General features: G+C 43.4%; 1 protein-coding gene across 6 annotated transcripts in view; it reads left to right on the top strand.

The window, feature by feature from the left end:
• The first annotated feature begins 466 nt into the window (after positions 1-466).
• Positions 467-21,875, top strand: part of OLFML2A (olfactomedin like 2A) — a 63,191-nt gene continuing 41,782 nt past the window's right edge. Inside the window, exons 1-3 of one of the 6 annotated variants that reach the window (XM_085854727.1) lie at positions 467-874; positions 12,973-13,224; positions 14,887-14,994. In XM_085854727.1, the coding sequence (XP_085710853.1) occupies positions 728-874; positions 12,973-13,224; positions 14,887-14,994 (507 nt within the window). In that variant the 5' untranslated portion in view covers positions 467-727. Of the gene's footprint in view, positions 875-11,976; positions 12,464-12,972; positions 13,225-14,886; positions 14,995-21,875 lie in introns of those variants that run through there. The other 5 variants (XM_085854730.1, XM_085854729.1, XM_085854725.1 and 2 more) reach the window with 5 other exon arrangements.

The raw sequence follows: 21,875 nt of genomic DNA, 5'->3' as shown, positions 1-21,875 counted from the left end.
GCCAACACCAGGCATAGCACAATGGGACGCCCAGATTAACGTCCATCTGAGGGACGACACACATATTGAGCAATTACCCTGCCTGTGAAACACTGGGACAGCAGTTTATAGCTGGATCGAGATTCAAACCCAGGCGAGACAGCTTAGAGGTGAGTGTGCGAATCTATTGACCATCTTGCTGCTGTAAACATATATGTATATATATATATATATATATATATATATATATATATATATATATATATATATATATATATATATATATATACATACACACAAATAATGATTAAATGCTATACCCAATTTGAAACATGAAAGACATATAGTATTTGTTCTCACTTTTTCTATATCAATGTGCAGCACAATGTCGTACCATCAGTGTGCAGCGCACAAAGCCCCGGTCTGCACTAAGCACCGAGTTCCGCTGCCACGCTACAGAGGAAAGGAGTCACGACACAGAGCCTATAAGCTGCATGGCACAGTGTGTGGACTCCGTCCAGAACGGTATACAGACAGAGCACAGAATTCAATCTGGCATGACAAGGGGGCACATAGCCCAGCCTCGATCAATTAGAGGTCTGTCCGATAAACATAACCGGCGTGACCAAGGGCAGAAAGAGTAAGAACGACCAGAGAAACGAATCATAACCGTCGTCCCCCCAAGACCCTCGATCTCGACGCCCAGAGTGATCACAAAAGCAGGAAATTCATAACGAGAAAGTGGAGAATGAGCCAAAGGCACAAAAACATGGTGGTTTGGTTCCATCTGACGCAGATCATGAAACCTAGTGGAGGTGTTCGACTCCAATTATACTTTCTCCTGCTCCTCCTACTTCTCTCATTCCACTTCGCTGCCCTGCCTGCTGATGCCCAGGTACAGACAATTTTTTTCTTCTCTAGATTAATTCTTGGTACGTACTTTTAACTCCACGGTTGCCATTTTGCACCCCAAGGTAAGCCGTGCTGTGCTTTGCTGAAACCTCCTGTACACGTACTGTGATTCTGTGAATGTTGCTGTGCACAGTAGGTGCAGGGTAAAAACGCCAGCAATGACGAGCAGGACATAAAATGGGGAAAGAAGAATGCAAGTTGATGGAGGGATGAAATGCCATATAGTCCTACTACTACTACTCATCCTGCCATGCACAGTGATACGTAAACTAGCACGGTTCACTTGGTAGAGGGAAAAGATGGAAAAGCGAGGCTTCAGAGGAAGAGTTGAACACAATGTAACTCCATGATGAAACTTAACGATGACACTCGATATGATGAGATTATGTTTTGAAATGAAGTCACCACCAATCTCTACCAACCGACACCATGTAGCTATGCAGTTAATTATACTTGCAGAGGATGTATCACGTGACTGCATTAAGCATATGGTAAAACCTAACATTGTTTTCATCATCACCTTACATGTACAACGGAGCGTTTCTAGTCTGGTGTGTGTGTGTGTGTGTGTGTGTGTGTGTGTGTGTGTGTGTGTGTGTGTGTGTGTGTGTGTGTGTGTGTGTGTGTGTGTGTGTGTGTGTGTGTGTGCGTGTGTGTACGCGCACGTGTGGTTGGAGAGCGGGTGAAGTGGTTGACCAATTTTCTAAATGCAACTCTTTTACCTGCGTAATGTCGCAGGTCTATGAGATCTAAGCATTGTTGTTGTTGGGTTCATGTTGGGGGTTCAATTTTTGAAATGTGCACCCATTGGTCGGACATCTGCCAGACCACACCTACATTGGTCACTTGACTCCACCCACCATTTCACCGAAACAAAATTATATGGCCGCCATCTTAGTTTTCTAGTCAGCTTAGGCCTGTAGTCACACATTAGGCCTGTAGTCACACATTAGGCCTGTAGTCACACATTAGGCCTGAAGTCACACATTAGGCCTGTAGTCACACATTAGGCCTGAAGTCACACATTAGGCCTGTAGTCACACATTAGGCCTGAAGTCACACATTAGGCCTGTAGTCACACATTAGGCCTGAAGTCACACATTAGGCCTGTAGTCACACATTAGGCCTGAAGTCACACATTAGGCCTGTAGTCACACATTAGGCCTGTAGTCACACATTAGGCCTGTAGTCACACATTAGGCCTGGAGTCCTCTGTATGCTGATTATGTATGCTGTACGGGTTTGTTGCGTCAGATTTCCATTGGCTTTGTTTGACTTGAGTGTTAATCATGATGAGGAACCCCGAAAAATCCAATCATATATCGAATAATAGTGAGGTTTAATCAAGCCCGCCAGAAGGCACAGTACATCAGAACACATGATAATTAGGTGTTACGCTATGTTATATAATCAATTGTTACATTACATAATCAAGTGATAAGTTGCAGAAATTACAACAAACAAAAACAAAGTGTTACGTAATTTTTGAATGGCCCTAAATTGAGGTTAAACAATCCTTGACCGTGTGATGAATCGACTCATTGTGATATATCTGTGGTGGAGGCTGCCATGGAAGAGAAGTGTCGAGTTAATCTTTTATCAGCACATTAAATGTATGTTTCCCAATCGTGCTGTTCACCTTTTAAGAGTGCTTTAAATGCGTGTTTCCCAATTGGCCTGTTTCCAGATTTTATCGCAGGTTGTGACCACAGTGCGGTCATTCTTGTGTATTGATTTATTTGTTTATTTTGTATTACTGCCGAAGCTCGTATGAGAGCTAACGCACAGAAAGTACAACAAGGGGAACATGAGACAAGAGGGGCGGGAGAGGGAAGGAAAAACAGTGTGGAACAGAGACACGAGAAGATCTGTGGAAGGGAGAGGAATAGGGCGAGGTACACGGGGTAAACAAGATAGACACGACAGGGACTTTCAGGAAGGAAAGCAGGGAATTTGAAGGAGGTGGGTTTGGGGTGGATTAATGGAGGTAGAAAAGATCATGATTTTGGATGGGGAAAGATAAGAGGTGGTGGTGAACAGCTGTTTTGCAGACCTCGAGAGAAGAGTGGGATTGAAGAGAGTATGGGAGTTTATTCCAAAGGTTGGCAAAAAGTGGAATGAAAGAGTGAAGGTGAGCAGTGATTCTTGATTTTGGTAGTTTTACCAAAAGGGGGTTGGTGGTGGACCTCGAGCACCCTGCGGAAATATGGGGGGTAGGGGGGGACATATCGCAGATAGAGCGGGGGGGGCGAGACTGGAGAGGAGACAGGAGAAGACAGAAAGACCACTGACCTGCCTGCGGTGAGAGAGTGAGAGACCCAATGGCTCGTCCTCATTGCGGGAGATACCAATGATCCTAATTGCCTTGGTTTCCACAGCATGAAGCTGGGAAAGGTGAGAGGCAGGGGCACCAGCCCAGAGGGGAGAGCAGTACTCCATTAAGCTGCTGATGAAAGCTTTGTATGTTGTCATATGTTCTTCGTAATTCAAATGTACGTTTTGTATGTTCTTTGTAATGGAAATGAAGAAGAGGTCACTTGCTTAAACCCCTGATCGTATTATAAACAAACAGTCATGCTCTATATGGTAACACTTCATCATCAGACTATTTGGTTCCCCTGCTATGAAACTCCATGAGCAGACCCTTTCAATGAAACCTTTCGGTTTGGGGTATAGGAAATAATGTCATGTGTCTTGGATTCCCAGGTAGTTATACAGTAATTGTCAAGGATAAAGTGATGGGGGTTGGGAGGCCAAAGATGGCAGGGATATCTACTATTTATCATGTAATTACCTCCGCCACCCAAAATGGATGGAGGTTATGTTTTCACCTCTGTCTGTCTGGTTGTTTGTTTGTTTGTTTGTTTGTGAACAAAATATCTCAAAAAGTTGTGGACAGATTTTGACAAAATGTTGTGGAGAGCTTGGGTATGTGACACAGACGAAATGATTAGATTTTGGTGAATATCTGAATCCGGATCTGGATCTGATAATTTTTAGATCCTCGTCGAGGATCTCTAAGTCTTAAGGCGCTGTCACACCTTGACGATTTAGCCAGCGTATGCCGACTTATGAAAAATTTGTCAAAAACGCTGGCACACGTCGAATACGTTATGGGTAAGTTTTGTATACGTTAAGAGCACACTGAAAAACACTGCCATATGTCGTAGTACACTAGCTTTCATCATTGTACTTTGCGGTTGTCCTCAAATTTTAGCATGCTTAAAATTTTACGACGTATGCCAGCGTATGACTCACACGTTCCGCTGCGCTGGCCATAAGTTGTAGGCACGTTATGCGATCGTTGACACATGTCGACACACGTTACTTGTAAGTTACTCATTAGTTGAAACACGGCGAGGTAATGATTAGCGTACCCGAAACTTATTTATAACCTACGAGTAACGTATTGTAGGCACGTCAAACGATCGTTGACACACGTCGAGGCACGTTACTTGTAAGTTACTCATAAGTCGAAACTCGTCGAAGTAATGCTTAGCGTATCCAAAACTTATTTCTAACCAATGAGTAACGTGCTTTGAACCTATGTGTAACGTGCCTCCAACGCATATTGACGTATGTAGACGTATTTGATTGACGTCTTCCGGACGACTACAGAACTTACTTGAACGTGTTTCTAATTTACAGCTACCCTATAATGGTGTATTGGCAGCGTTTTTAAAAAATAAAAAAAACAATAACTTCCGATATTTCGTCACGTACCGTTACGTCACGTCCGATTGCCTCTTCAGTTTGCTAATGTCTTATTCTTAGTTCCTCCTCTGTGAATATTTTCCGTTTGAGGATATTGTCACGTCGACATCGAAACTTAAAAGCAAATGTCCGAATATATTGTTGTGGTATCCCGCCGGTCAGCGTGCAAACCACCCCGTCTAAACAATAGCGGTCGCTTCGCCCACCGAACGGACAATCCAGTCGTGGCTTTCCGGATCAACGCCGGAAACCATTCATGGGTGGGTTTGTAATCACACCACAACCTTGTCCGCACTCTACCTGCGCTACAGGGTCCGATCGCCAAATCTTCGATTTACCTAATTATTTGCGTGGGTAAGTTACTGAGAGGTTGTACCTCAACGGGACCGCTTGGAAACGAGCCGCTTTAGCAGCTCGCTTCCTTTTGGGATAACCAAGCGGGGTATTAACGCGCAGTCCCGTTGGACCCGATTACTTTACCGGCTATTTAAAAACCAACTATATTCCGAGTGCAAGATGGGGCAGTTCAATGAGGGAATGGACGCAACGAACAGGTTTACATTCACCCGTCTAACCAATAGCCAAGAACATTTATTATAATAAAGCACGTATACAATTAAACAAGGCAAAACACGTATGCAATTTTACAAGCAACAAAGGCACGACAAAAGAACTACAACTGTCTACTTGTTATGTACAGTCACTTGCACTTAACAGCAGTTCCTACTTATTAGACAGGCCCACGGACACACGTACGCACACACACACACACACACACACACACACACACACACACACACACACACAAGAAATGGTGGCAGAGGCCTTTAATAACGAGCTCCAGCTCGGAGGAGAGGTGAGCTGAAACCCAGAACCTATCTCGAACCTCTCCACCTCGTGTGGTCTTCAAGTTCAGACCCAGGCTCCAGCAAGAGCAAACTGGATCCAATCGCCGAGCCGCGATCCTTCTCGAGCTCCAGCGAATCCTCCCGCGCTTCTCAACATATGCTGGTGAGACGAGGCACCCATCCTTCCCGTCGATGCGTCGCTTCCCCGAGGAACCACCTCCAAGAAGAGGTCGATGAGTCGCACCAAGCCGGGAACCAAAATGGAGAACAAAGAGCTCCACAAACCAAGAAGAAGAAGCCACCACTCGCAGCTCGGGCCAAGGAACCGGCTCAACTTCCTTCCAAAACAAAGCAGCTTGAAGCAAAAAGCTCTCCTGAGCCAAACAGAAGCCGAAGGTCTGCCGAACGACAACTCTCTGCCGAAGCAAAAAGCTTACTCTCCCTTCAAAGAAAGGATCTCGTCCTTATCCTTCTCCGGCCCTTCCCCCGCTCCCCGGCGTGACTCATGACTCATGCCCTCGTGCTCCATCCCCCGCTCAGCCACGGGTGGAAGGGAGTTGTTGACCTCATGAGTCACGGGACGGCAGGATTCTTTTTCCTCTTCACCGAAGAGAGGGAGGAATGTCTCCATTGTTCATTCACTAACTATTAAATCGATCTGCAGCACATCTAATCGATTTCTGAACATTTAAACAATGGAAGGTGAGCTATCGAGGGAGCATGCACTTATCGACATAGCTGACTAAAGGAACCTGTATGTTATGTGCAATCGAATTCCAAATTCGTAACAATATTTTAAAATTCGTGATAGACTTTTAAAAAAATAAATAAATAAAAAATAAAAACAACAACAACAACAACTTCAGATATTTCGTCCCGTGCCTTCACGGAACCAAGGAGAAAAAAAGAAAATGTGCTTGACGGAGAAAATAAGTTTCGGGTATGCTAAACATGTCCTCGACGTGTTTCGACTTATGAGTAACTTACAAGGAACTTGTGTCGACGTGTGTCAACGATCGCATATTGTGCCTACAACTTATTCCCAGCGTAGCGGAACGTGAGAGCCATACGGCGAATACGTCGTAAAATTTTCAGCATGCTTTAAATTTCATGACGTACTAAACGTACCACGAAATATGACAGCGTACTTCATCCTTTTTCAGCGTGCTCTTAACGTATACACAACTTACCCATAACGTATTCGACATGTGCCAGCTTGGTTCGGCAAATTTTTCATAGGTCGGCATACGCTGGCTAAATCGTCAAGGTGTGACTGCGTGGTTGACACTTTCAATTTTCAGGCGGTTATGATTTAAATCGGCGAGCGGCAGGTTTTTAACAGGCTACGCCACGAGTTCGTTGGCGATACGTGCAGCACGCTATGCCTAAGTTAAACTATCGTTGGGCATAGGTTGTGAACGCCGACAGCAGGTTCAGCATTCGTTGGTATGTTATCTATAAGACAACGAAACGTTCTGTGCCATTCACTAATATGTTATGCATACCACCAACACGTTATGAATACGACCAAAACTTTAAAAAAAAACATCAAAATTTCAGCATACGCCAACGTTTTACATACATTTTTATACGTTGCCATTGCTGGCTAAATCGTCAAGGTGTGACAGCGCCTTTACTCACGTTGTTGTTCTTCATCTTCTTCTTGTGGACTTTTTTGTTTCACAGCCTACAGTTTTCATCGAAACTTCCTGAAACTTGGCATATATATATATATATATATATATATATATATATATATATATATATATATATATATATATATATATATATATATATATATATATATATATATATATACATACATACGTGCGCAGACAGTAACCATCTCCGATTTTGAAAATTCCTCCGAGAAAAAAAGTTATGACGTCAAAATATCTCCGCTAATGGAAATCACCGAAAAAATTATCTCCGAAACTCGGCAAGCTTTTTGAATTCTGTTTGCGGGAATCGAACAGGGCATTAGCAGAGATGAATTACCGCACATATGATACATCACTATGATGTCATATCAATTTTTATGACGTCATTCCTATTTTTTGACATTTTTTGTTTCACAACCCAGAGTTTTCATCGGATCTTCGTGAAACTTGCCATGTATACGCAGAACAGCCCACGTGCAGACAGTAACCATCTCCGATTTTGAAAATTCCTCCTAAAAAAAAGTTATGACGTCAAAATATCTCCGCTAATGGAAATCGCCAAAAAAATTATCTCAGAAACGAGGCAAGCTTTTTGAATTCTGTTAGCGGAAATCGAACAGAGCATTTGCACAGATGAATTACCGCACATTTTATACATCACTATGATGTTATATCAATTTTTATGACGTCATTCCTATTTTTTGACATTTTTTGTTTCACAACCCATAGTTTTCATCGGATCTTCGTGAAACTTGCCATGTATACGCAGAAAGCCCACGCGCAGGCAGTAACTATCTCAGATTTTGGAAATTCTTCCTAGAAAAAAAGTTGACGTCATAATATCGCTGCTAATGGAAATCGCCTATGCCATTATCTCCGAAACTAGGCAAGCTGTTTGAATTTAGTTTGCGGGAATCAAGCCAGGCATTAGCACAGATAATTTATCTCAAACCTGATGCATCACAATGATGTCGTATTCGTTTTATGACGTCATCATTAAGAGGACGAGGATCTTAAGGCGCTGTCACACCTTGACAATTTAGCCAGCAACGGCAACGTATAAAAATGTATGTAAAACGTTGGCATACGGTGAAATTTTGATGTATTTTCAAAGTTTTGGTCGTATTCATAACGTGTTGGTCGTATGCATAACATATTAGTAACGGGAACAGAACGTTTCGTTGTCTTATAGATAACATACCAACGAATGCTTCGCCTGTTGTCGGCGTTCACATCCTATGCCCAACGATAGTTTAACTTAAGCATAGCGTGCTGCACGTATCACCGACGAACTCGTGGCATAGCCTGTTAAAAACTTGCCGCACGCCGATTTAAATCATAACCGCCTGAAAATTGAAAGTGTCAACATCGCAGTCACACCTTGACGATTTAGCCAGCGTATGCCGACCTATGAAAAATTTGCCGAACCAAGCTGGCACATGTCGAATACGTTATGGGTAAGTTGTGTATACGTTAAGAGCACGCTGAAAAACGATGAAGTACGCTGTCATATTTCGTGGTACGTCTCGTATGTCGTGAAATTTCAAGCATGCTGAAAATTTTATGACGTACTCGCCGTATGGCTCTCATGTTCGGCTACGCTGTGAATAAGTTTTTTTTTTTTTTGTTTTTTTTGTATACCTTGGTCGAGGCTCGTATGAGAGCGAACACACAACTCACAGCAAGGAGGCATGAGACAAGAGGGGCGGGAGTGGAAGGGACAAAACAGTGGGGAACAGACACATTAGGTGAACTGTGGAAGGGAGAGGGATGGGGATGGGACGGGGAACATGGCGAAGAGAAGATGGACATTACAAGGACTTTCAGGAACGAAAGCAGGAGAAATGAAGGAAGTGGGCTTGGGTGGATTATTGGGGGTAGAAAAGATCGATCGAGGATTTGGATAGGGGAAGATAAGAGGTGGTGGTGAACAGCTGTTTTGAAAGCCTGGAGGGAAGAATGGGAAAGAATAGAGTGAGGAAGTTTATTCCAAAGGCGGGAAAAAAGAGGAATGAAAGAGGAAGATGAGCAGTGATTCGTGATTTTGGTAGTTTTACCAGAAGGGGGTTGTTGGCGGACCTTGAGCGCCCTGTGGAAATGTGGTGGGGACAAATCGCAGAGAGAGCAGGGGGGCAAGGCTGGAGAGGAGTCGGTAGAAGACAGAAAGACCACCGACCAACCTGCGGTGATTGAGTGAGAGGCCCAAAGACTCAGCTTCATTGCGGGAGATGCCGATGATCTTAAATGCCCTGGTTTTGACAGCGTGAAGCCGAGAAAGGTGGGAGGCAGGAGCACCAGCCCAGAGGGGAGAGCAGTACTCCATCAGGCTACGGACAAAAGCTTTGTAAGTGGTCAGGAGCTCAAGAGGGCCGAGGAAGGACTTAGCACGACGGAGGATTCCCAGTCGGCGACTGGCTTTTGAGGCGAGGTTGGAAATGTGACTTTTCCAGGAAAGGTCATGGCAGATAGTGAGACCTAGAAGCTTGAAAGAAAAGACTTCTTCTAGAGGATTGTTGAGAAAGTGGATGGGGGGGTTTTGTAAACGGTCCTTTCGAAGAGACATAGTGAGAGTGTGAGATTTGTCTGGATTGAAAGACATGTTCCACGTGTTGGACCAGTTTGTGATTTTATCCAGATCTGCAGTGAGCGAAGAAGCTGCTGCTTGCCGGTCTGAGGGATGACAGATGGTACGGCAGAGGGTGGAGTCATCGGCAAAGAGAAATAGAGGATTTTCCAGAGAGTCCGAGAGATCATTGATGAAAACCAGAAAAAGAACAGGGCCCAGAACGCTACCTTGAGGAACTCCAGCCTGCACAGGAAGAGGGGATGAAAGAACTCCATTTAGGGCCACACGTTGACTGCGACAGGAGAGGAAGTCTGCGAGCCATGAGTGGAGATGGCCTTGAATACCATGGGAAGAGAGTTTGGTGAGTCGGGCAGGGTGCCAGACTGTGTCAAAAGCACGTGATTTGTCCAGGGATACGGCTCGGATTTCCTGTCTGGAATTAAGGACCTCCATCCATTGTTGGGAGAGCAGAAGCAGCATATCCAGGGTAGAGTGTCCTGGTTTGAAACCAAATTGATGATTGGAAATCAAGCCATTGGAGAAGAGGAAGGATTTCATGTCTGAAGCGATGATGGATTCCATCAGTTGTAGGAACGATATGCGAATGTTGACACATGTCGACACACGTTACTTGTAAGTTACTCATAAGTCGAAACACATCGAGGTAATGTTTAGCATACCCGAAACTTATTTTCTTTTTTTCTCCTTGGCTCCGTGAAGGCACGTGACGAAATATGTGAAGTTGTTGTTGTTTTTTTGTTTGTTTGTTTTTAGTCTATCACGAATTTTAAAATATATTCGGACATTTGCTTTTAAGTTTCGACGTCGACGTGACAATATCCTCAAACAGAAAATATTCACAGAGGAGGAACTAAGAATAAGACATGAGCAAACTGAAGAGGCAATCGGACGTGACATAACGGCACGTGACGAAATATCGGAAGTTATTGTTTTTGTTTTTTTTTTAAAGCTGCCAATACGCCATTATACGGTAGCTGTAAATTAGAAACACGTTCAGTAAGTTCTGTGGCCGTCCGGAAGACGTCAATCAAATACGTCTACATATGTCAATATGCGTTGGAGGTGCGTTACACATAGGTTCAAAGCACGTTACTCATAGGTTAGAAATAAGTTTTGGGTACGCTCAGCATTACCTCGACGTGTTTTGACTTATGAGTAACTTACAAGTAACGTGCCTCAACGTGTGTCAATGATCGTGTATCATGCCTACAACACCTTACTCATAGGTTATAAATAAGTTTCGGGTACGGTAATCATTACCTCGACGTGTTTCGACTTATGAGCAACTTACAAGTAAGGTGTGTCGATGTGTGTCAACGATCGCATAACGTGCCTACAACTTATGGCCAGCGTAGCGGAACGTGGTGCGAGTCATACGCTGACATACGTACGTCGTAAAATTTCAAGCATGCTAAAATTTGAGGACAACCGCAAAGTACAACAATTAAAGCCAGCATACTTCGACGTCTGGCAGTGTTTTTCAGCGTACTCTTAACGTATACAAAACTTATCCATAACGTATTCGACGTGTGCCAGCGTTTTAGACAAATTTTTCAGAAGTCGGCATACCCTGGCTAAATCGTCAAGGTGTGACAGCGCCTTTAGCTCATTCGAGCTTGTTTTAAATGATTCTTCACCAGTGAGTGATTGGGCTAAAATGACATATAGCAGGATGTCTCAAAAAGTTATGAATGGATTCTGACGAAACTTGGTGGGTGAGTCAGTTAGGTGATGAGAACAAGCCGATTAAATTTTAGGTCAGGTCCGAATCCATATCCGGCCTATCACTGGGATACATAACGTAAACTAATCAGCCTGGCGGAGGTATGCACTCTACCGAATGCCCTTCCAGTGTTTAGACATGCAACATGCATATAATATAAACTCCCATCAATTGACATCAGTTCCATCTTTTTAAAATTAATTTTATTTTTCTTTATTCATAAATACATGAGATTTTAAAAAGTACTTTATGGTGTTTTATTTTCACCTGACACCACTCCCCCAACCTTCACCCTTTTCCAATGAATGCGGATTACACTTTTGTGCGCAGGTGATGGCACGCATTTGATTGTGAAAGTGGAACATGTGCGGATGTGAATTTGGGATAAGTTTGAGAATGAAAGTGCAATATGTTTGATGTGAAAGTGTGACATGTTTGGGTGTTTACATGGAATATGCTTGACGTGAAAGCATGACGTGTTTGTTCGGATGTGAAAGAGGAACTCGTTTGGTTGTTAAAATGGGAGGTGTCTTAGTGCAAAAGTGTGGGATGTGTGTCGGGCGTGAAACTAGAACAGGGTTGCCAGAAAGTGGAACATGTTTGGATGTGACAGAGGGACATGTTTTATTTGAAAGTGGAACATGTTTGGTCGTGCAAGAAAAACATGTTTGGTTGTATTAACATGACAATAGCGGCACCTCTCGACCCAAACCAGCACCGGGTGTGAGGGGAGGGGAGAAGCACAAAGGGGCCAGAGAGGTGGAGTTGCAACACGGCGGGGGACCATGATGGGGACGTCAGGCGGCAACCGTGGACTCACTCAGTGCACCTGCACGTCCCGATGAGCTGAACTGACTCCGCGATGCATCCTCTCGCCCCGCTGTTTGTGCGTCTCGTTGGCTCCTTGTCATGTGTTCTCATGCTCCGCGATCTCTCCATGGTTGAGGGGAGCAAGTCGGAGTATTCCTTGGATAAACAAGCCACAGCCAACGGCACGACTCGTTGCTATGTGGGACCCAAGACCGACCTTTTCTCACAAGTACCCTGCGCAGTACTTCACCCGCTGACTCATTAAATGCTCCCTTGGTGACCGTGAAACGCTGTCCACAGGTTTTATTAATGCCTTGTTTGTTACATGCTTTTTCTATCCTGGTAATTTGTCCATTTTAGTTATATTTCATCATAGTTGCTTAAACTTGCTCTCCGAACCCGTGCAACTTGTACCGTTTTTGCTCATTATCAAGAACATAATATCCACTGTAACATCGGTATTGTAGGATCAACCCCCTCTGGGGTGAGCAGTACATGAGGGTCGCTTAACCTGACGATCGTGAAGCATCTTATACCTGAAGAACACTTTACCTAAACTTTTATATATTGCCCTTTTACGTAAACTTTGACCTGTTTACTGAGAAATATTTTCCTCTTATACTTCTGCACTATGCCATGGAGTTACTGATTAATGATTTCATAAATTACCTGGTTCCATGTACATTGCTCTCACTCTGTCCTGTTGATTAACTCCCATCCAAACTACTTTCTCTCCAGCTTCTTTTGGACAAAGACCATGTGCGTTCACACGCAGAGGGCGCCAACTGTCGATGTAAATGTGTCGTGCGTCCGCTAGTGAAGAAATCGTGCGAACATCAGCAAAGAAAGCCCCTGTACATGGTGGAGACCATTTCTTCCGGTGGTCAACAGTGTCAGTGCTCTTGTTCTGCGCCCTCGGCCACGTTGAACCCATGTGAGGCCGAGTGGAGAGCAGAGCGTCTCCAACGGAATGCACCTGAGATGGCCAAGGTGATCGCATGTGATGTTTTGGTAGATGTTCGTGGTGGATTGGTATTAGAACAAGGTTGACATCTGAGTCTTGGTCGACCTTCGTGGTAGAAGGGTGTTATGACGTTTATTGAACATCATATTTTCTGTTTGGTTTTATTGAATATAGCACTGTGTGTGCTCCTCAACAATACGTGTGCAGATGTGGCATAGATATGTGAAATCGATTCAACTTTAGGAGAAGGACAAGCTTGTAGGTCTATTTGTCGGAAGTTGGTCGACAATTAGGGTTCCTTTAATGGGGTTGCTGGCGGGGTTAGGTTCACTGTTAAGTGATGGCTAAAGAAACTGGTTTATGGTAAGAGAGTTTCCTGTTGCTGCAGTCTAAAATATGGGCAATTATTGTTATGAAAATTATGATTAATATTATTATTATCTACATGCTTTTTTTTAATGGGGACTATTGTTATTGGCTCCATCTGTCCATCACGCTATCTCTTCCTAAACGGTTGTGCAGAAATTCGCCAAACTTGGTAGTCATAATCACCACATGGCACGAAGGTGCAAGAGCAGCATCACTTTTGCTCCCCCCCCCCCAGGTAGTGGTCAAAAGGTAAAGCATCAAAAAATGCAAGCGGGTGCATTTTAAAACATTTTTTGAATGAAACTGAATATGCAATCAATATTTGGGGATGCATGAAATATTTTTTGAAATAGAAATGAAATAGGATGAATGAAATTGTCACACATTTTGGGATTTGACCCCCGGTTCATGCCCCATGTGATAGGGACTTTGGGTCACTGGAGTCAAAACAAAAGTTTTTTTTTTAATGCAAAATGATATTGGGTCATCCCTGGTGGAACTTTTGCCCTCTTCCAACTTCGCTTGAAGTGGGAAGCGTGGGGATTTGCGATGGTGCGCCATCGACTTCACTCTAGTTTATATTATTTTCATTGTCTAGTCAATCCATACAAGTCCACTTTTGGCAACAAAGTCTTCTCAGATATATGTCTAAACTCTGCAAGCTAGTTTGTCCTTTGTTTAGAATGCTTTTCCATCTCTTTTACGCATCTCAACTCATAAAATGATAAACTTCATAGCTGTCACTTTTACAGCTTACACCCTGCTCCCTGTTACTTACACCTTACACTCTAAACCTTGCACTTTCAAACTTACACATTACATGCACCATATCCATAATCTTTCATTGCTCCATACATCAGTGCCCCTCACAATGTAACTCTTACACCTTGCACCTTACTCCAAACAACTTGCACTTGTCATCTTATAACTTTACACTATATGGCCTACACCTTACAAACATTCATCAAAACTTCCTAACCAAACGCATGTTGTGGCTTTTGCGAAAAACGCAGCTCCCCTCGTTTAACGATTCATTTATCTTACACTTTGATTTTTATTTTTTTAACATAAATATGATAGTCCCTGGTGATTGAACAATCCCCAGCAGGCTCAAATAATAAAATGTCCCCTGGTGTTTTGAGAAATCTGTGCTTGCCCAACGAGCTAGTCAGGTAACGAACCTAATAGATGTAGTCCATAAAGCTCGTAACACTCTAAAACTTCAAGGTGTTATTCTACATACCATATAATTATCCGAGACAAATGAATCAATTGAATGAATTCAGTTGCTGGAAGATAATTATCACGTTCACCCACAGCTGTCGTCTTTGTCAAACCTTCTGCAGAGCACTCTTCACGGAATGGACCTTCTCAAACTGCATTCGTTCATTGCTGTCCTTGTGCAGCAAGTCGTTAAGCTGGAAGAGGTATGGCATTGATCTTCTTACGTCATAGTTCAAGAAACCAAAAGCAGGCATTGGAATCTTGATTGTCTTCACCTATAATAGCATATATGTCAGTTCCAGATGACAACGAGAGCATCAGGAGTTCCAATAATGTGAGAAAATAAGTAAGAATGGAGTAAGACCCTGAGATCACTTTTCCTTGATTTATGGCCTATGTATGTTCAAGTTACATCTTCCTGGTTATCTCCATTACTACTCAAAATGTATATTATGGTGAAAGCTTATATGTATGTACACACAAACACACACACACACACATATATATATATATATATATATATATATATATATATATATATATATATATATATATATATATATATATATATATATGTATATATTTTTTGGCAAATACGACTAATGCGTCCGTCAGCGAAGTGACGAAGAGAGAGAGAGAGCGAGAGCGAGAGCGAGAGCGAGAGAGAGAGATTGGGAACATACTCTGTGCAGAGTGTTGTTGCTGCTTAAGCAGTCTCCTTGGCTATTGGGCACAATCCCTGGATGGGTCACTACCCCGACACAGTATATATCTAGTCATTCCATACATTCTGTGTTTGCAATACCCTCTGTCCTGAACGACGGACCATCACAGTATGGTTGGAATCCAGCAGGAGGGGGAATCCCTGCCGGATGGTACCGTCCAAGAGGGACGAGGGACACGTGCAGCTGCCATGACGTCACGCCGCAGGTGCGCGGCTGCGAATTGCCGCGCTGGTGCGCAGCATGCTGGCACTCATTTTGCCAACCTCGGAAGGATGACAGGTCGAGTTAATCCCACCTGGTATGAATTCAACAGCTGAGCAGGGTTTGAACACAGGACCTTAGGAACCATTAAGCCAACACCAGGCATGTGTGCTGCTAGTAAAGTTAGACTCCAAAGCAGGAATTCTCAAGCTTTGTATGGCTAGGATCCTTTAAATGAGCTGAACGACTCTTGATCACCAATATTTTTCAGCTATCCAAAAAAAATAAAATGAAATGCAGGTGATGTCATTTAGTAGGTGTGTATTTTTAATCCACTGACTGATTGTACGTGGGTTTGTGGGTGGTGGTGGTGGTGGTGGGGGTGGGGGTTGGGTGTAGTGGTATTAAGGAAGAAAGGGTGATGAATATGGACGTGATGTTATCTGTGTTGAATTCCGTGAAGCCAACATGTCCTGTAAAACTAATCAGTACATGCAATTTATATTTATGAACAGCTCTGCTCACATATGCAACAAATCAATTTATAACCCTTTGTTAGTCTTAATTGGCCAACATTTATAAGCTATCTATTTAATCTTCTCAACTCATTTTGACCACCTTGAAAACTCTTCGCCCCTCCTCCCCACCTCCCTCTTCCCCCATCTCGCTGTGGATTTGAGAAACCCCACTCTAAAATATTTCCTATACTCCTAAAGGTTAAAAATACTACTTCCAAAAATGGTAACTGCTTATTTAAATGTATTCTTCAGAAATCAATTCCAGCTAGTTTGTACGAGATAGGAACAAATGATGGAATGAAGCCACCGTAAAGCTTTGGGAAGAATGACTGGTAATAAAGAGGGTTCTATGTTCCATGGATCTCAAAAGAGACGCTTTGTTTTGAGAATAGCTCATGACCACTACACTGTGACCTTTGAGACAAACAAAAACAGCTGTGAAGTCAGCAAACAAAAAGCTTTAGAAAAGACGAAAGGTTGGAAAATCCGTTAATAATTCCCCAAAGGATTGGTTACCAGGTACCTCGTGGATACCTTAAGAGCCGGGATGCCTCCAGCGGAACGTCTGGATGAACGTTCACGCACATTTTATGATTACCAGTCACCAAACGTCCCACTCGATCTCCATCACACTCTTCGTGACTCTGACATCACTTGTGATCCCCCACTGACTCTTCCTGCACACATGAAAGGTTTGGGAAATGGACCGCACAGCGCCAGCAAGGAAATTGCTCTTCCATTGTTCAGCCTCTCTCAAGAGCTATCCTTTTGGCTTTTTATCAGTGAGGGATGTGACCGGCCAGCATTTTCTCCTTTTATTGTGCGGCTTCTAAAAGAGGCAATGTCGGTCAGGCGATAGTGCGAGCAGGAGATCAAAAGCTATAAAGCAGGTCTCTTAGTGCCTTTCCATCTATATTTTTACATTCACTCATGGCATGGACATGGCAAGTTCATCCTAAACTTGGCACCTGGTATAAATTTCATCGAAAACATTTGTAAACAAAATTAGATTTATGTTAGCAAGGCGATCATGTATTGAAGATTACACTTTAAGTTTGTTCAGATACCTCCCCCGCCCCCCCCCCACCCCCCTACCCCCTCCCACAACGCCAGGGCATTCCAAATTGATGGCTTCCCATAAGGAATACAGAGATCATATGTTGAGTGGTCATTCTTCTGTGAGTGTTTGCCCATTAGGATTTATCGGATGAGAAATGTTACCATCTTGCTCAGCTCAAGATTATAGTGTTTTTGTCATAGGACAATGAAAACAGCTCAAATATGGAATGCTCTGAAGGATATATATATACATACACACACACACACACACACACACACACACACACACACACACACACACACGGTGTCTCAAAAATGTGTATACACATATTAAGAAAAACTACCAATTGCACACCTCAGAAAAGGTCGATATTTGGTGTGTGCAGAAGCAATAGTTTGTGACACATGGTGAACTATCGCAGATGTTCAAATTGACCACTGTCAGCTTCTAGGCACTGGTGACAGCGGCAAACAACTGAATGACAAGCATTCACCAACCTATCTGATGGGATAGCTGTCTTCTCCAGCATTCACCAATATATCTGATGGGATAGTTACCTTCCCTACTTGAATGTTCGGATTTTTAGAGGACCGATACACACTATTATGTTGGTTCACTGTACCATTGAGCTTGAATGTTGCGTCGTCTGACCAAACAGTCATGTCCACAAACTGTGCATCCTCATCCATCTTCCCTTGAAACCTTTCACAAAACTCAGCTCCGTGATTCAGCTCGTCTTCAATTATTTCACGTAACAGTCTCGGCACGTAAGATTTCTACTTAGCTGCTTTGAAAATCCGGTGTACACTTGCCCTGCTGATTCCAGTCTCATGAGTACATCACCTTCCAAATTTTTGTGGTGCTCAAGTGAATTGCTGTAACACCAGAGCAGGATTTTCCCCACCCTAGGTCGTTGCTTGCACACGTCTTGCGCAGCACCGCATATCTCAAATTGATCACAAATTCGTGTAATTGTTATTCGTGATGGAGGTTTCCATTGCAAATTCATCTCTCCACTGTCTTTGCACTTCACATGCATTTTCAAGTTTCCAATAGCACTTCAAAATTCATCTGCATTGTTCAAACATCAAGGGACCCTCTGCCATGTTGTATATACTTCGCATTATGGGTATAGTTTCGCTTTTGTCTTTGTGACTAACGCCATCTATTAAGTGAATGCCGCACACATAGAAACATATATTAAAATCTGGTTCCACCATGACTACATGACTACACAAACATAACAAAATGTATTTAACGGCAGCAAGCGCTTATCTGCCGTTCGAGGTTTCGTTATCGTAATATCACAGGTTCGTTGGCTATCATACGCAGATATAGACACAAGGAGTAGTGTTGATACAAAAGACTTCAGCCATTTATTCATCCCAAAATAATCTTCGAGAAGGTTCTTTAAAAGCTTTGTAAAGCTCCTAAAAGCTCCAAAAAGCTCCGTGAAACTGTAAAGGAATGATGATGTTTTGTGGCAACAATACTTCTGAAATGCATTACAGTTCCACTATAAATCAAATACAATAAATCGAACGAACAGGAAACAGACCTCAAATGGCGTCGAAATACGGAATGCAAATGGCACGGATGTACTGTACATGACGTGCAATGCGGTTACATGAAAACGTGGACAAAATACATTCCAATCTTTGTTACCACATGAGATCTCACAATTAGCGACATAGAGAGATATACTGACCACTTTATCCTTAACAAGTAGCACTTTTATGTCGGCAAAACGTAGACTGGGCCTGGTCACACTGATGGTCTCATGGCTCGAGATGAACCTCAGGTCAGGTCGGGTATGGGAGCATGCGCCGGAGCAGCGCGTCGCTGCGTCCACTTTCTGCCGGTACTCCAGGGGCCTCCGTCTAGCCATTTTCCAGGCAGATGCCTGATCCATCCCCATCTCCTGGAGATGCTGATAAACCTGCTGCAATAATAAGTTATGTGGTCGACCCATTGGCCTTATCCACTGATGAGGCTCCCTCGGTGAGAGAATCTGGTGAGCAGGATCAGTGTCAGGAAAATGAGCCGCATGTGCATGCAGTGGCAGCTGATGCTCATGGACTATGCAGGTAACAAATCTCATTTGGGTCTCTCTTAGAAACAGCTCGTTTGACAGAAACTCCGATAAGCGATAGCCAAGGGTTCTCCGAACAGATCTAGTACCAAAGGAATTAAGCCTCCATCTCAGATCCCTGGTCAAAGTCCAAGTCTCACATCTGTAGAGCAAGATTGGAAGCACCAAGGACCTGAAGACTCAGACTTTCAATGTCCTGCAAAGGTACCAACAGTGCCACACCCCATGATCCAATGAATCCATGACACTCCAGGCCCGACCCAGACGTCTATTGGCCTCTGGTTCACAGCCAGCAGAGACATGAATATCAATGTCAAGGTAAGTAAATCTCTCCATGACCTCAACATCCTCACCACAAACAGGTACAGACAGGACAGCAGCATCCAAGATGTCATTGAAAGCCGGATCTTACTTTTGACCCTGGAAACATGTAATTCCAGTGGCTCCAACTATTCATTCAGCACCTCGAAGGCCCCCCAAAAAGATATCTAGAGTCTCCGCAAAGATGACTGCATCATCTGCAAACTCAAGGTCAGAGATCATGACATTCCCAAACAATGCACCACAGCTTGATCTCTCTGACATCCTCCCCAATATCCAATCCATACAAGTGCTGAAAAGTGAGGGGGGGCCAGTACACACCCCTGACAAATGGCAGTAACAACTGGAAATAACTCAGAGATGGCATCACCTCATCTCACAGCACTCTCAGTACCAGAGAAGAGTTCAGACATCAGATTGATCCATTTTGGTGGCACCCCACGAAGACCAAGAATCCTTCAGAGAGAATCCCAATTCAGTGAATCGAACGCTTTGCAGAGATCAAGATCAGCTGCAAGCAGCCCCTGCTGAAACTCTCATCAACGTTTGGCGAGGACCCGAAGGGCAAGGATATGGTCAATCGTTGACCTCTTTTGTGTAAAGCCTGACTGCTCTGGGCGCTGGTGCTCAAGCAGATGGCGAACCCTATCAATAATTATCCGAGTAAAGACCTTGCCCGGCACTTAGAGCAGCATCACCCCTCGGTAGTTGTTGCAGTCCTGGCGATCACTCTTCCTTTTCCAGAGAGGAACTACAAAGCCCCTCTTCCAATCAGTTGGGATGATGCCTGTGTTCCAGTCAGAGCACAGAACTGCATGCAACGACATGAGTGCAGCATTTCTACCACCCTTGAGATGTTCAGCATGGAGGCCACAGACCCCAGTAGCTTTACCCCCATTTCTACCGGTTCACCGCAGCCTGTGTTTCCACAAATGAAGGTGGATGTTCCGTTGCACACTCGTCTGCCTCTAAGTTGTCTAACCTGGGTTTGAATCCTGACCCAGCTGTAAGCTGTCCACCCAGTGTTTCACATGCAAGGTGATTAATCAATTTGTGTGCCATCCCTCGGATGGACGTTAAACTGGACATCCCATCGCACAATTGTGTCTATGCTGTCCTGTCATCACCGACACCAGCCGGTTCATGAAAGACTTCAGTTAAACTTCCCTCGGCAGATCCCGGCTGAACTCACGAGAAGGTGGAAATAATAGTGGACGTCAGCATAAATACACTCATTAATCCTCCCCCCGTTAATCCTCCCGACATAACAAAAAATGTCATGAAGCAATTTGCGACCTACAAACAAATCTATTTACCAACAGGGTTCATGAATGCCAAATGAGAAGCTGCAATACATCAGTGATATTTCAGAGTAAAACTAGACCATTCCTGTTCAACATTTCAGAATACCTGTGAGACATCTTTCCACAACCCTCCCAGAACAGATTGGAGCAGTTTATTGCCACACAAAATGTCATTTTAACATTTATTTCGCATTTTCAATCTGGGCCGCATTCAAAACCACCTTGATCTGTGACACGAGTCAGCAAAGTGCTGCTAACGAAGATGGCGCCGGTCACGTGACCTCGAGCTCACGGCGGCGACACTTTTCACGGGTTATGAACATTCTATTTATTTTCAATGTTGTATATATTTTGTTATTACGGTGTGGATTAAATCCATCCTTGTTATTAAATTGTTTTAATACTCATTTCAGTTGATTTGGGTGATTGTTTGGATATGTATCACTTTTTGAATGGTTCTGTCCAGTGTCCATTTTCCCCTCCCCCAATCCTGGGCTTGTTTGGTTGAGTCCACATTTTTGCATTCATTTTTTTTTCGTAATAAAACGATTAATCTTGTATACATTTTTAAATTTTGGGTTGTGTGCACTAGCCCAGAGACAAAGTAACTTTCTCACACTGGAATCACCATCATAGCTTCAGCAGTTATGGAGGTAGGTTGGGCTACAGTTTTGCATTGTTTTGAGAAGGGAGCAACGAGAATAAGAAGTTCAAATTGGCGATTTAGCGATCTCTCGTTGTGGTACTTTAGCGATGTATTTTGGCATCTTTGTAAGTCTTGGTAATTCAGAAAATGCTCGAGAATAAAAGGTATGGCTTTTAAATGCTTCTGATTTCACTCTTTAGGAGTTCATGAGCATATC

Source organism: Eptatretus burgeri, chromosome 14 (genome assembly GCF_056783735.1).
Source record: "Eptatretus burgeri isolate ZD-2024b chromosome 14, Ebu_testis_v1, whole genome shotgun sequence".
NCBI classification, from domain to species: Eukaryota; Metazoa; Chordata; class Myxini; order Myxiniformes; family Myxinidae; genus Eptatretus; species Eptatretus burgeri.
The sequence above is the reverse complement of the archived record's forward strand: the minus strand, read 5'-3'. Positions and strand labels throughout refer to the sequence as shown.